Source organism: Ctenopharyngodon idella, chromosome 20 (genome assembly GCF_019924925.1).
Source record: "Ctenopharyngodon idella isolate HZGC_01 chromosome 20, HZGC01, whole genome shotgun sequence".
Lineage (NCBI taxonomy): Eukaryota > Metazoa > Chordata > Actinopteri > Cypriniformes > Xenocyprididae > Ctenopharyngodon > Ctenopharyngodon idella.
Genome location: NC_067239.1, coordinates 31970663 through 31984286, shown reverse-complemented (window position 1 = coordinate 31984286; position 13624 = coordinate 31970663). Strand labels below are relative to the sequence as shown.

General features: G+C 33.9%; 1 protein-coding gene across 1 annotated transcript; it reads right to left on the bottom strand.

Moving 5' to 3' along the window:
• Positions 1-1221: 1221 nt before the first annotated feature.
• bub1ba (BUB1 mitotic checkpoint serine/threonine kinase Ba) lies at positions 1222-13043 on the bottom strand. Its single transcript, XM_051874263.1, has 17 exons — positions 12921-13043; positions 12646-12725; positions 10801-10982; positions 8360-8460; positions 8048-8175; positions 7926-7963; positions 7738-7819; positions 6631-6718; positions 6299-6540; positions 5463-5593; positions 3962-4093; positions 3784-3872; positions 2792-2950; positions 2567-2703; positions 2343-2478; positions 1788-1903; positions 1222-1475 (listed from the first exon to the last, which is right to left on the bottom strand). The coding sequence occupies exons 2-17, from the start codon at positions 12708-12710 to the stop codon at positions 1361-1363; spliced, it is 1941 nt and encodes a 646-aa protein (XP_051730223.1). The 5' UTR covers positions 12711-12725; positions 12921-13043; the 3' UTR covers positions 1222-1360.
• Between the last annotated feature and the right edge of the window lie 581 nt (positions 13044-13624).

The following is a 13624-nucleotide window of genomic DNA, read 5'->3' as shown; positions in this document are numbered from 1 at the left end:
TTATAACCTATTTCACTATTGTATGATGTTTATTACATTAAGTGCACAAACAACATGCTTGAAATATAAAATTAATGCCTATTTATTGCATAATAAAACAAACTGGAAACAGATATTGGAAGCAAAAAACATACCTAATATAAGCTAAGCTGGTTAATCGGGTAAATGTATGCTTTGCTAGTACATAAGCTAACTAAAAAAAACAAAAAAAAAAACAGTAAAAATCCTTGATTTCACAACCTAGAGCTTCAGTTATATACTAGTATATGAACCATGTAATTTAAAAGAAATTAATGGTCAATATAACACATTTTAAACTATATAAATCATAACGTGATTTTGCATTTAGGCGCTAAAAATACTACCCATTAAAGGTACACTATTTAACTTTTTTTTTTGTTCAAAATTAACAATTTAAATGTCAATATATCATCAGACCTTCTTCCAAAATGTGTTTTTGTCTTACCCTGATTTACTATGGTTAGCCTATTATAAGTGTCTATATTTTGAAAATTGCATGCATATCTCGTCATATTTGTAAATAGAGAAAAGTTGCTCTGGTGTGGTGGGAAATTGAGTCCCCCCCAGGAATCGGGTCTCCTTTAGGACCCCGAGTGATCCCATTGGTTCAACGGACTTTTAACTAACAGGACCTTATTGTAAAGTGTTATCAAAAAAAATGCAAACATGAAAAAAGAGTTTGAATGAACTAAATAATTACAAATGCTGCTGCAATGGTGATTCACTCAGAGTAAATTATAAATACCAGAATGCGTCAACTATGAACTATTTGGATGATTAGTATGTTGATTTGCAGGTTTTCAACGCAACATGAGTCAGATAACGGCAATTCAAATAGGTCAAATAATCTGAACACAGAAGAAACGTGTAAAAAACCCCAGAAAAACAAACTAAAGAAAATGTGAGTGGGGTTTACGACTTCAGATTTCATGTCACCATCTTGTGGATACAGTACTTTATGAATAATTTCTTTTAATAATAATTTGTATCTTTTAATTATTATGTAGCAACAGTTTCATAAAAAGCATGATACTTGAAGTTGTTATATAGTGTCATTTACCATTTATTCAATATAAAACACAACCTATCATATCTTAAGTCACTATTTTATATAAAAAAAAAATCTTCTCAAAGACTGTTTCAGATTGATGAGATTAAACTGAGATATCCTTAATTATCAATTAAAAAAACACCCAAGCCTACATTGTGAAAATAGTTTATTAACGTGTATAAACAACAATATATAACATTAATTCCATTATCACTGTTTTACATGGAGTGAAAAGAACATAACATTATTTTATAACAAAATAGTGTAACCTGACTTAAAATCAGGCATTCATAAGCTGTTGCTCACATTACTGATGAGATCGGACAAAACCAGCTTTGAAGACGTTTGCTCTGGATTCAAAATCATGTGGAAAAAGTCCTTCCATAAGGAATTTACAGGAGCGCTGAAAGAAAGAAACACATACATCTGATGAAAAATATCATCAGCTTCACTCAAACACACGCCTACATCTCACAAAAACACATTTGACCCCGAAATCTAGAGCAAAAGACAGTCTAAATATATAATATATATATATATATATATATATATTATATATATATATATATATATGTGTATGTATGTGTGTGTGTGTGTGTCTGTGTTAAAACAGCCTTCATTCTCTGTCTGCCTTCTTTTACCTTAGTGGTGAAATATAACCTGTTTTTGTTCATCAATATGTTAATACAATATTAATAGTTGATGTTGACTGTACCTGTGGTGAGATCCAGAACATTCATCCAAACTCCAGGCCGAATTCTCCAGCGTCACTTTCATTGGTCGATTAAACAGCAGCATGTGCACGATTTCTGCAAGGCCAATCAGATCAACCTGTTGCGGAAGAGCAGAAATTACCAAAAAAATTAAATACAACTACTGCTTTTTACACATTTCATGTATTTGACTGTTCATTAATGATTATCTAGATAAATGTACAAACTGATGCAAATGCTAAACCATGAGCCGACAGCTTTAATACTGGCCTAGTCGAGTAGTTTTAAGATTATATTTTCTTCTGCTTGATTATTGCTGCTGCAGATCAAGTATGGACTATGCATAAAGAGATGTACATCAATCCCGTAGCAGATCTAGGCAGGTGGAGCTGGGGAGGTGGAGGGGCTCAGAGGAACTCTATTGAGACTGTTTAAATGTTGAGCAAGCAATCTCATTGGCTGCAGGATTAGCATGCATACTTGTGCCATGTGATAATGATGTGATATATATATATATATATATACACACACACGGAAGGAAAGAGGGATGAATTTACCTGATAAGGTGAGGCAGAAGGTGACAGAAGACCCCGTTGTATGTAGTCCTGTGCAGACGGAAGATCTTGTGCCGTTTTCACGTCACTCTGGAGCTGTAGATCCACTGCGTTTGAGAAATCTAGTGCTGTAATGCCACTGCGGACACAAACACAGGATGATAACGGGTATCAATACAAAGACCATCCAACAAATGCTTCTGTGTGTATGTGTTTTATTCATGTACCTGAGGTAAAAGTACAGTGATTCTGGCTTCAGGCCTCCATGAACCACCTGACAGGAATGAAACCGCTTCACCAACTCTAGTAACTGAAGGACTATAAGTGAAACATCCTGTCTAGCAATGGGTTCAGAGAGAAGATCCTAAGGGTGGGAAGATGAAAACAGAAATGTTTGATTGAGGACTTGCGGAGGTTTACAAGGAAAAGAAAAAGGAATTCGCGAGAAGAACCTCAATGGTGTCTCCACGAGGAATCCTCCAGAGAGTCATGCAGCCGTTCTCATACACATAGCAGGAGATCTGGGCGAGATGATCCTGTTGATCATGTGACAGTCGAGCTCTGAGCTGCGAGCTGATGAAGAAATCCCACGGCACTGAGGAAGAGTCCAGCTGAACAGGAAAACCACAGGGATGAGTACAGTACAGGATGAGTAAATATGAGTAAACCACAAAAACATGACTAAATAAATATAAGAAATGTGTGTGAGGGGAGAAAAAAATAATAATAATTTATATATATATATATATACACTTTTTTTTTTTAAATTATATATAATATAAAAATATATTAAAAAGTTAATAAAATTAGAGTAAATCATAAATATGAATAAATAAGAAAATATATAAAACAAGAGTGAAAGTATATTATATATATCATAAATAAGACTAAATAGAATAAACAAAATTAGAGTAAATCAAATGAATAAATTAATGTATACAAAATATAAGAAAATATATAAAAGCATAAATGCACAAGAGTAAAAAATATATTGCATAAAAATATAGTGTAAAAATGAAGAGTAAAGTGTGAATATCAGCTTTGCTATCATTAACTAAAACTTATTAATAATTGTTTGGTAACTAAAATAAGGCTGAAATAATATAAAATAAATATTTGATGAAAAACTTATTTATTTCTAATTTACAGCTAAACAGAAATTACAGCTGCATGATTAATCCTTAAAAAAAAAAAAAAAAAATATTGCGATCTCGATTCAAATGCACACGCAAACTTATTCCTAAAATGGCAGCGATTCCATAATACTAAAATTGCACTGTAAAAATATATTATACTAAATAATTAAGTGTCTATTTATTTTCAGCAGTTTTCTGTACATCTCAATTGCCATCATTAAATTGTATTATTTACTACCCTGCCAGTCAAAAGTTTGAAAAGGCCACTCACTATCTAGGGCTCTAAAACATATACTGAAGTGTCACACCTTCAGAAGGACAGCAGCGGTGCTGGACGAGTACAAGGTGAAGTCCTTCAGCGTCCCCAACTTACCGCAGTAAAACAACGTCTCTCCATCTGGAAGTGTGTGGAATGTTCTATTAAACATTTTGACAACAAGTTAATGTAAAAACATTACTGCAGCTGTGCATGAGTTTTACATGTACCGAGATTTAAGTTGCTGCTGGTGTCAGGCAGAAGTCCAGTTTTACGGTGAAAGTTTGGAAACGACGTCACGTCTGCTTGCTGGAACAGCCTGGATCTTACGCCCGGACTGCAGACGTCCTCGGATTCAGTGACTGATAACACACGCGCAAACACAAACATGTTAAAAAGATGCTAGATCATATATCATGGAACTGATAACGTAAGATTTGTGTGCTGTGGGTTCTCACTTAAACATAAACATTGTAATTTTCTTCTAAGTCATTATGAAACCTCTTATTGTTGATAATAAAAAGCTGCATGATTAATTGTGTAAAGATCATGATCTCGATTCAAACACACACCTGATCTTATTCCTAAATGACAGTGATTCAGCTCTATGTCTATTAAAGCTTAGACAAGTCCGATCACAGCGAACATTCTGATCTTTGTTCTGATCCAGAGAGAGCCGTTGTCATGAAACAGCTTCACAAACAGTCTTTTCAACCACACAGAATCATTATTTCTGTCTTACAATCATTCAGATGATCACAGAAGTACTGAGATAAAAGTTTATAGTTCAGATATAAACACTGATGTCTACAGTAGAGATCAAAATAGAGTAAATCACCTTCTGAAAGAAACTTGATGCTTCAAATAAAGATTGTATCATTACAATGATACACCAGTAGGTGGCGACAAGTGACTGTTAAAAAATATATTTGTCATTGAATCATTCATTCAAGAAATGCGTTCAAAAACACTGATTCATCCAGTAATGAAACGAGTCTTTATGAGTGAGTCATTGAATTATTCACTCAACCAATTTTTTTTTGTCAAATAAACATTTTGAAATTGCCATTTTGTCAGAACCTCTAGTTTATTACCTTATTTTTTTTTAGTTGTCTATTCAGAATCGTGATCTTATTTTAAACAAAAAAAAAAAAATTTGATTCTCAGTTTATCCAGAATCGTGCAGCTCTGGTGTACATACATAGGAAAGGAACCTAAACTGATTCTGAATCTGAATCATTTTTAGATCTAAACATCTAAGATTTGAACTGCCATCTAGTGGCCATGAATACAAGTCATGAATGAACAGAAACAACAACAACAAAAAACCCTCAACAGATTAAAGTTGGATGGATAAATTAAGAATCACAATTTTTTGTTTAAAATAGAGATCACGATTCAACCATGATTCTGAATAGACAACTAAACAAAATAACATGCAATTTACTATAGGTTAAATTATTTACTAGAGGTTAATGCTAACTGCTGCAGTCTATGTAAAAAAAAAAAAAAAAAAAATGTAATTATATGAAATATATACATATATATTAAAAAAAAGTTTGAGTGAATGATTCAATGAATCACTCATAAAGACTTCACTTGTTTCATTACTGGATGAATCAGCGTTTTTGAACGAATCTCTTGAACGGATGATTCAATGACAAATACATTCTTTAAAAGAATTATCTATATTCAATAAGGGAACCTATGAACGTGAGCATTATTTCCAACCATTCTCCAGCACAGTCTCTGCTCTCTCCACAGATCGGCTGATCTCGGTGTCATTAAAGCATTTCATGGGATCCTGGGAAAAGGTAGCGAAGGAAGTGCTGCCACACTCCTGACTGATCTCTAGGATAGGACTATAAACACAAAACATGGACAAACAAAAATCAAAAGTGAGATTATAACAGTAAAATGAATGTAACAATGTTCCTGTCGCTTAAACAGAGTGTGGCGCACTTGCAACACCAAGCTCATGGGTTCGATTCCCAGAAGGCATGAACTGATAAAAATGTGTACCTTCAATGCAATGCAAGTTGTTTTGGATAAAAGCATCTGCCAAATGCATACATGTAAAAAATGCCACACATGTATTTACAAGACGATAGACGGTATGACGATATTATTGTGGCGACTGTTATAAAAAGTCTATAGTTTGAAATTTTGCCATATGGTTTATAATTGCAGTATGTAAATATATATGCATAGCACATTACTACTTAAAGTTATTGTCACTTTAGAGTAATAAATGTGCATGAACGAGAACATAAATATGCAAAAAATGCAAGGTCTTGTTTTTTAAATGTTGAACTTTAAGTGGTCGTCAGTAGGTGGCGACATGCGCAAGACATTTACATAGAAAAATAATGGAAAAGCAGTGCAATGGAAGGCAAAAATGTGTTTCTGTGAACGGCCACTATACTGTAAAATGTATATGTTACTTGCAGTTTCTTTGTAATTATTTGTGAAATTGTTCTACACCAATTTTTTTTTTCAGTGTAAGACATTTTTATGATTATTCTGAACATTTCCAGAGTTTAATCACAGATGTCATTCTCGATTACCTGAGCTTTTTCTCCTCAGGACTCGTATCAGAGCTCGGCGCTTTAGTGGCTTCTGGAGCATTTCTGCTCAGATTCTCCGTCAGTCCTGCTTCGGACACTTTTGGCCTCTCGACTCCTCCGAACGGAGTTGAAGCGAGCTGAGCGGCACGAGCGAATTCACACGTGTCATTTGGACTCCGGCACAGAGTCTTATTCCAGTGGCCGTTGATGATGGCCTCCTCAGAGCGAGAGATGGACGCGTCCTGCCAATGAACGCACCGCCATTACTGCCACTGATGAGAAAACATTTTATTACAAATACTGAGAAGACACTGAAGGAACACTGATCTCACTTTGTCAGCGGAGAGCTCGGCTCTTGACTTCGGCGCTTTCAGACTCAAGGTGGGCAGCTTCAGAGATACACGGTTCGCCGAAAATGATCTTACATGGCAAAAGAGCAAAGAAAACATGGTCAGTATTAATTAAATGAAAGTGTGGACTGAGAGCAGCCAAGAGCGGAAGAGAAAGAATCAAACACAAAGAACAAAAGGGAATGAAAACAGAACAAGAAGGAGAGAGAAAGAAAAAAGGAATTAGAGAAAGAAATATATAAAAGAAAGAACAAAAAATTAAAGAATGATAGAAAAAAAAAAAAAAAAACAATGGTTAAAAGAAAAACAAAAAAAAAACAGTTAAAAAGAATGAATGATATAGACAGAATGCAAAAAGAAAGAATGATAAAAAACGAAAAAGAATGAATGATAAAAAGGATGATAGAAAGAACAAATGAGAGAAAGAAAGGAAGAACAAAAAGAAAATGATAAAAACAGAAAAAGGAAGAACGATAAAAGGATGATAGAAAGAACAACAAAGGAAGAACGATAAAGAAAAAGAAATGATAAAAAGAATGATAGAAAGAACAAACGATAGAAAGGAAGAACGATACAAAGAGCATGATAAAAAAAGAGAAAAAAGGAAGAACGATAAAAGGATGATAGAAACAACGACAGAAAGGAAGAATGATAGAAAGGAAGAATGATAAAAGGGCAATAAAAAGAAAGAATGACAAAGGAAGAATGATAAAAAAGGAAGAACGATAGAAGAAAGAATGATTAAAAGAGAAAAAAGGAAGAACAATAAAAGGATGATAGAATGACAAAGGAAGAATGATAAAAGAAAGAATGGTAGAAAGGAAGAACGATAAAAAGAAAGGAAAAGATAAAATGATATAGAAAGAACAATAGAAAGGAAGAATGATTAAAGAAAGAACGATAGAAGAAAGAACAATAAAAGGATGATAGAAGAATGACAGAAAGGAAGAAGGATAAAAAGAACAATAAAAGAAAGAAAAAGATAAAATGATAAAAAAAAATGATAGAAATGAACAATGATAAAAAGAACAAAAATGAATGATTAAAAGAAAGAACGATGAAAGAAAGAAAGAAAGAAAGATTCCTTACGGTTTATTGGTCGGTCTGTTCTCATCAGAAGCGGCGAATGATTTTACTGTGACTGTTTTCCTCTGTTGAGCGTCACTTTCACCTGAACACACACACACACACACACACACACACACACACACACACGTGTTTCAGCACTGGAATGACATCACTGCACTCAAACACAAGAGTCACTGGAGGAAACTCACTCTGATTCACGTCCTCCTCTCGACTCACTGAACTCTTCCTGAAAACAAACAATATATTTCATTATCGCAAAATATGCATTTTACTTCCGGAACGGACTGTTGCGCTCCACTGAAGAACTGACCTCTGAACCACACGACCTTCTTCCTGCTCGCTGTATATCATGAATGGAGCTGATTTCACCGCAGTGGCGGCAGATTCACATGAACTTGTAGACATCTGGGAGGAAGAACTGGCCTCCTCGTGAACGATCTAGACAAACAATTCAAATTAAAACAGGAGCCTGACACCAATTACACAACATGTGATGCTGGTGGTGTCTGAAAGTTCATTTTAAACGTCCAAAACATGCTTTTAACGGGAGCGTTCACCCACAGCTGCACGTTCTTGTCATGTCTTTCCAAAGCCGAGTGCAGAAATGTAAGGGAAGCCGTACCTGCTGCTGCGCTGCGGTGCTGCTGATTCTCTGCCGAATGAGTCTCTGCTCGATCTGAAGCTGCAGGTCCTGCTTTACTTTTCTGAGGTGTGAGGACTTTTCTGTAGGTCACGAAAATCAAATTAAATTAACTATACGGTTTAATCCAGATTATAAAAGCATAAAAAAACATGTTACTTGAAATAAAATGAACATATGATTTAAAATATGATTTATATATTATTTAAAAAAAATAAAACTTAACTTTAACTTAAAATTAAAATGAAAAATACAAAAATTAAAGCTAATTCAAAATATATACAAAAAACTGTAATAGTATCTCAATGATGCTAAAATACCGTAGCCGATTTCTGTCTTGATTTTACCTACTCTAAAATAATAAACTTTTCAGACTGTGATGACGTTTCCACAGCTATTAACATTGCAAAGTTTTTATATTTTCATTATATATATATAAAAAAAAAAAAACTATTGTACATTTATAACTAGGGTTGGAAAGGGGCGGAAAGTTTCCGGAAACTTTCCACGGGAACTTAACCTGGGGAATTTTGGAAATATTCCAATTTGGAAACTTGACAGGAATTTATTGGAAATTTATAATTTATATAAAATGTATCATATACTAACATAAATATAAACATTTTGTTTGGTCATAACATGAAATTTTTTTCACATTCAATTAATTCTAATTTAGTAAATATGTAAAATAAATATTTTTATTGCAGCAATTGTTATGTATTATTTATTTCAGTGTCACATGATCCTTCAGAAATCATTCTAATATGCTGATTTGATACTCAGTTATTGTCAATGTTGGAAACAGTTGTGCTGCTTAATATTTTTTTGGAACCTGTGATAACTTTTTATTCATCAATGAATCCTGAAAAAAGTTAAAAAGAACAGCATTTATTCAAAATATAAATCTTTTCTAACAATATAAATCTTTACTATCACTTTTTATCAATTTAACACATCCGTGCTGAATAAAAGTATTAGTTTCTTTCAAAAAAAAAAAAAAAGGAAAAAATGACTGACCCCAAAATTTTGACCGATAGTGTATATTGTTACAAAAGATTTCTATTTTATTTATTTAAAATGTTCTTTCAATTTTTATTCATCAAAGAATTATTATATACATTATAAAAAAATATTAAGCAGCACAACTGTTTCCAACATTAATAAGTGAGTATCAAATCAGCATATTAGAATGATTTCTGAAGGATCATGTGACACTGAAGACTGGAGTAATGATGCTGAAAATTCAGCTTTGATCACAGGAATAAATTATATTTTAATGTATATTAAAATAGAAAACCATAATTTTAAATTGTGGTTATATTTCACAATATTACTGTTTTTTCTGTATTTTTGATCAGATGTGTATGTTGTGGACTGGGGGAATGCACAGTGCATGCAGGGGGTGTGGCCTCAACAGCCCTGCAGTAAGAAGTGTGCTGTGTGAATGTCAGGGTAAAAATTCAACTGAAATTGCATTAAATCTGGTTGTTTTAACCAAAATTATGCTGCAAGATGTTTTTTTTCAACTACATTTAAGTACCCTGTTATAGGCTAACCTGCAATTTTGCAAATTCCCTGTTTATTCCCATTAATTCCCATATATTCCTGTTAATTCCCATGGAAAGTTTCCAGCTTTGAAAATTCCCAGAATTTTGCAACCCTATTTATAACACTATATTACACTGAGGTGTTTCTAAAGTCCCGTTCACACCAAGAACGATAATTATAAAGATAACTATAACGATAAATTTTTTAGCGTACACATCAGCACACGATATCGTTCTGTTTATTATAAGCGCGCTTTAAATGCTCACTTTAAAGGATGGATTCTGATTGGCTGTTAATATTTTTATCGTTCATCAGCTGGGAAAAAAACGTTCTGAAAGTGCTTTCAGCAACATCGTTTCTCTGTGCCGTTATCGTTATATATGGTGTGAACTGCTATTTTTTCTATATTTCGAACAATTTTTAAAACTATATCGTTATCTGTATCGTTATTATTATGGCAAACCTTTCTCTCTTCTGACTAACTTAATCAGTAGCTGGGTTTCCATGTAAACATGAAGCGAATCTTTTCAAAAAAAAAAAGAAAAAAGAAAAAAAAGAAGTGAATTAGGTGTGTTTCCATCAAGTTTGAGCGGATGACGGTGGTATTGGTTTAGTCACATGGGTTTTATGTTCACTATGCGTTTCCATCTCCCATTATTCGCATTAACTCTTTTTCGCACAAGTCAAAAACCACCTCAAGCAAGTGTAACAACTTTTTGCAAATTAAGGGATTTTACCCCGTTTTTTTCACTCGTTGCAATACTTCAAAAAGCACACAAAAACAGGGTGATGGAAACAGCTAATCTCTTGATATTTTTGTAAAATCATAGAAATGCTTTCATGGATTTTTGGACACACACAACATCTGGACGTACCGCTTAGGGCTCTGTAGTAGCGCTGCGCACGGAGCTCTTCAAGGCTGAACTCCTTGTCTCCCTGGTACACCTGATCTTTGCAGTACATGATCTGCATTTGACCCTCCTGCTGGGAAACGTGTTCCTCTGGAGTCTGGCTCCTCTGGGACGGGACCGCGGTCTCCGCTGGGACGCCTGGAGCGCTGTGGTGGAACACAAAGTCTCACGATTACACCAGTTCAAATGAAAGTCACGGACCAACATATGGGATGAACAGAAGTACTAGTTATAGTCCAACTAACAAATACATGTTCATACACTCCCATTAAGTTATGAAAGCGTTATTTCTGAATGTTCTCTAAACGTATGCAAACGTTAAAGGGATAGTTCACACAAAAATGAAAGTTATCCCATATGCCCAAGTTTTTGAAGCTCCAAAAAGTGCATATGACTCCAGTGGGTTAAAGGGTTAGTTCACCCAAAAATTAAAATTCTCTCATTTATTACTCACCCTCATGCCGTTCCACACCCGTAAGACCTTCGTTCATCTTCAGAACACAAATTAAGATATTTTTGTTGAAATCCGATGGCTCAGTGAGGCCTCCATAGCCAGCAATGACATTTCCTCTCTCCAGATCCATTAATGTACTAAAAACATATTTAAATCAGTTCATGTGAGTACAGTGGTTCAATATCAATATTATAAAGCGACGAGAATATTTTGTGTGTGCCAAAAATACAAAATAACGACTTATATAGTGATGGCCGATTTCAAAACACTGCTTCAGGAAGCTTCAGAGCATTATGAATCAGCGTGTTGAATCATGATTCGGATCGCGTGTCAAACCACCAAACTGCTGAAATCACGTGACTTTGGCGCTCCGAACCGCTGATTCGACATAAAAGATTCATAACGCTCCGAAGCTTCATGAAGCAGTATTTTGAAATCGTCGATCACTATACAAGTCGTTATTTTGTTTTTTTGGCGCACCAAAAATATTCTCGTGGCTTTATAATATTAATATTGAACCACTGTACTCACATGAACTGATTTAAATATGTTTTTAGTACATTAATGGATCTTGAGAGAGGAAATGTCATTGCTGGCTATGCAGGCCTCACTGAGCCATCGGATTTCAACAAAAATATCTTAATTTGTGTTCTGAAGATTAACGAAGGTCTTACGGGTGTGGAACGGCATGAGGGTGAGTAATTAATGACATTATTTTCATTTTTGGGTGAACTAACCCTTTAAGGGAACATTCCATTTATCATTTTGCAAACATTATGGAAATGTTACTTTTGAATGTTCTTTGAACATTATTAAACAAGTAGTAACATTTAAAAAAAAATAAAAATGTTAGAAGAACGTCCAACTAAAACATGAACAATGTATAATGTTTTTGTGCTAACACGTTATTTAAAAACAGATAACTTTGACAGAAATGTTACTTGAAGAACATTTATTCATAACATTGCCAGAACATTCCCTGTTAGCTGGGATGTCAGTTCCAAATTGTCCAGATCTGTTATCTAGCTAGCCATCAATAGATAATAATACAGATTTTGTTTTTGCACATGGTTGACAAACACACACTGACTTTTGTGCAAAAATACATGCTGTTAATTCAAATGTTATTTGTAAACAGGGGAATTCAAATTAGGAGATGTACACAGTTGTTTAAACTTAATATAAAGATACACATGATTAAAATATATTTAATTTAAACTTATTCTTACACTTATGTTTGGACTAGAGGAGCAGCACTTCACTACAGTGAGCCACAAACGACCCAAAACAAAACAACATTCATTAAAAATCAAAAAACATCCCTTTGTTTATGATCTTTAGCATTCACTGCTTACCTCCAAATGTGAGGCGACAGTTCATCCATCTTCAGGCATTTTGATTTTTCAAACCCTAAAGCCATCTTGTGCGAAGTTTCCTGTGATTTAATAAATTCAGTATCGTGCAACGGTTATTTGTAATAAAAATACTAGAAGTATCATATATATAACATGAGTAGCATGGAATAATATTCATTACAGCTGGCCTCTACAGCGACAACTACTAGCAAATGATTCAACCATAATATTTTCGACTCATATACATTAATAAGTTGTAAAGATCACGACTGTACCTCCGAAAATCATAAAATATTCCTGTTTTGGCGGTTTGCTTGCATAAAATACTGACAGCAGTTGTGTAGTGTTTCGAGGTTTAATTTCAAATGTTACCACGTGACTGTGACGTACGAACTGACGTTCCTCGGCTCGTCGTCATATGATAACGTACCTTGGCAATTTTACATTAATTTTTTTCGTTATATATATATATATATATAATGTTTTGGATTTCGATAAAATATTTCATAAAGAAGAAACTTAACATAGTTACGTCTAGATGGAATTGATAAAGAAAAGGCGAACTACATCCGTTTATAAATGAGGAAGCACTGCATACATAAAATAAAATGATGTGGCTTTAAAATATTATTTTTCCATTTCATAAACTATTCATAAACAATATGGCCTTGTTTTATAAACACGCAAAAGCAAAAGGCATCCTCTTTATCTTTTCTTGTTTTCTACGTAAGCCTTGTGGATATACTGCCTCCTGTTGGTTTGCAGTGAAATCAGGAGCAAAAATCCACCCAGCAAAAACGTTTTTACAACTTTTCACAACGTTGTTTTGTAGTATTAAAACGTTTTAAAGTGTTTTCTAAATAATAATAATAATAATAATAATGTTACCAAAATAAAACGTTTTAGAAACGTTGTGAAAATGTTTCTATACCGAGCGATAATAATGTTACATAAATTGTATCGGAACAATATGGTCATC

Excerpts from the sequence above, each read along its gene's own strand:
- bub1ba (XM_051874263.1), bottom strand. The coding sequence starts at position 12,710 with ATGGCTTTAGGGTTTGAAAAATCAAAATGCCTGAAGATGGATGAACTG. Across the intron at positions 7,964-8,047 it reads GAAGGTCGTGTGGTTCAGAG|GAAGAGTTCAGTGAGTCGAG; the intron begins GTCAGTTCTTCA and ends GTTTGTTTTCAG. Across the intron at positions 3,873-3,961 it reads CAGCAGCAACTTAAATCTCG|ATGGAGAGACGTTGTTTTAC; the intron begins GTACATGTAAAA and ends ACACACTTCCAG.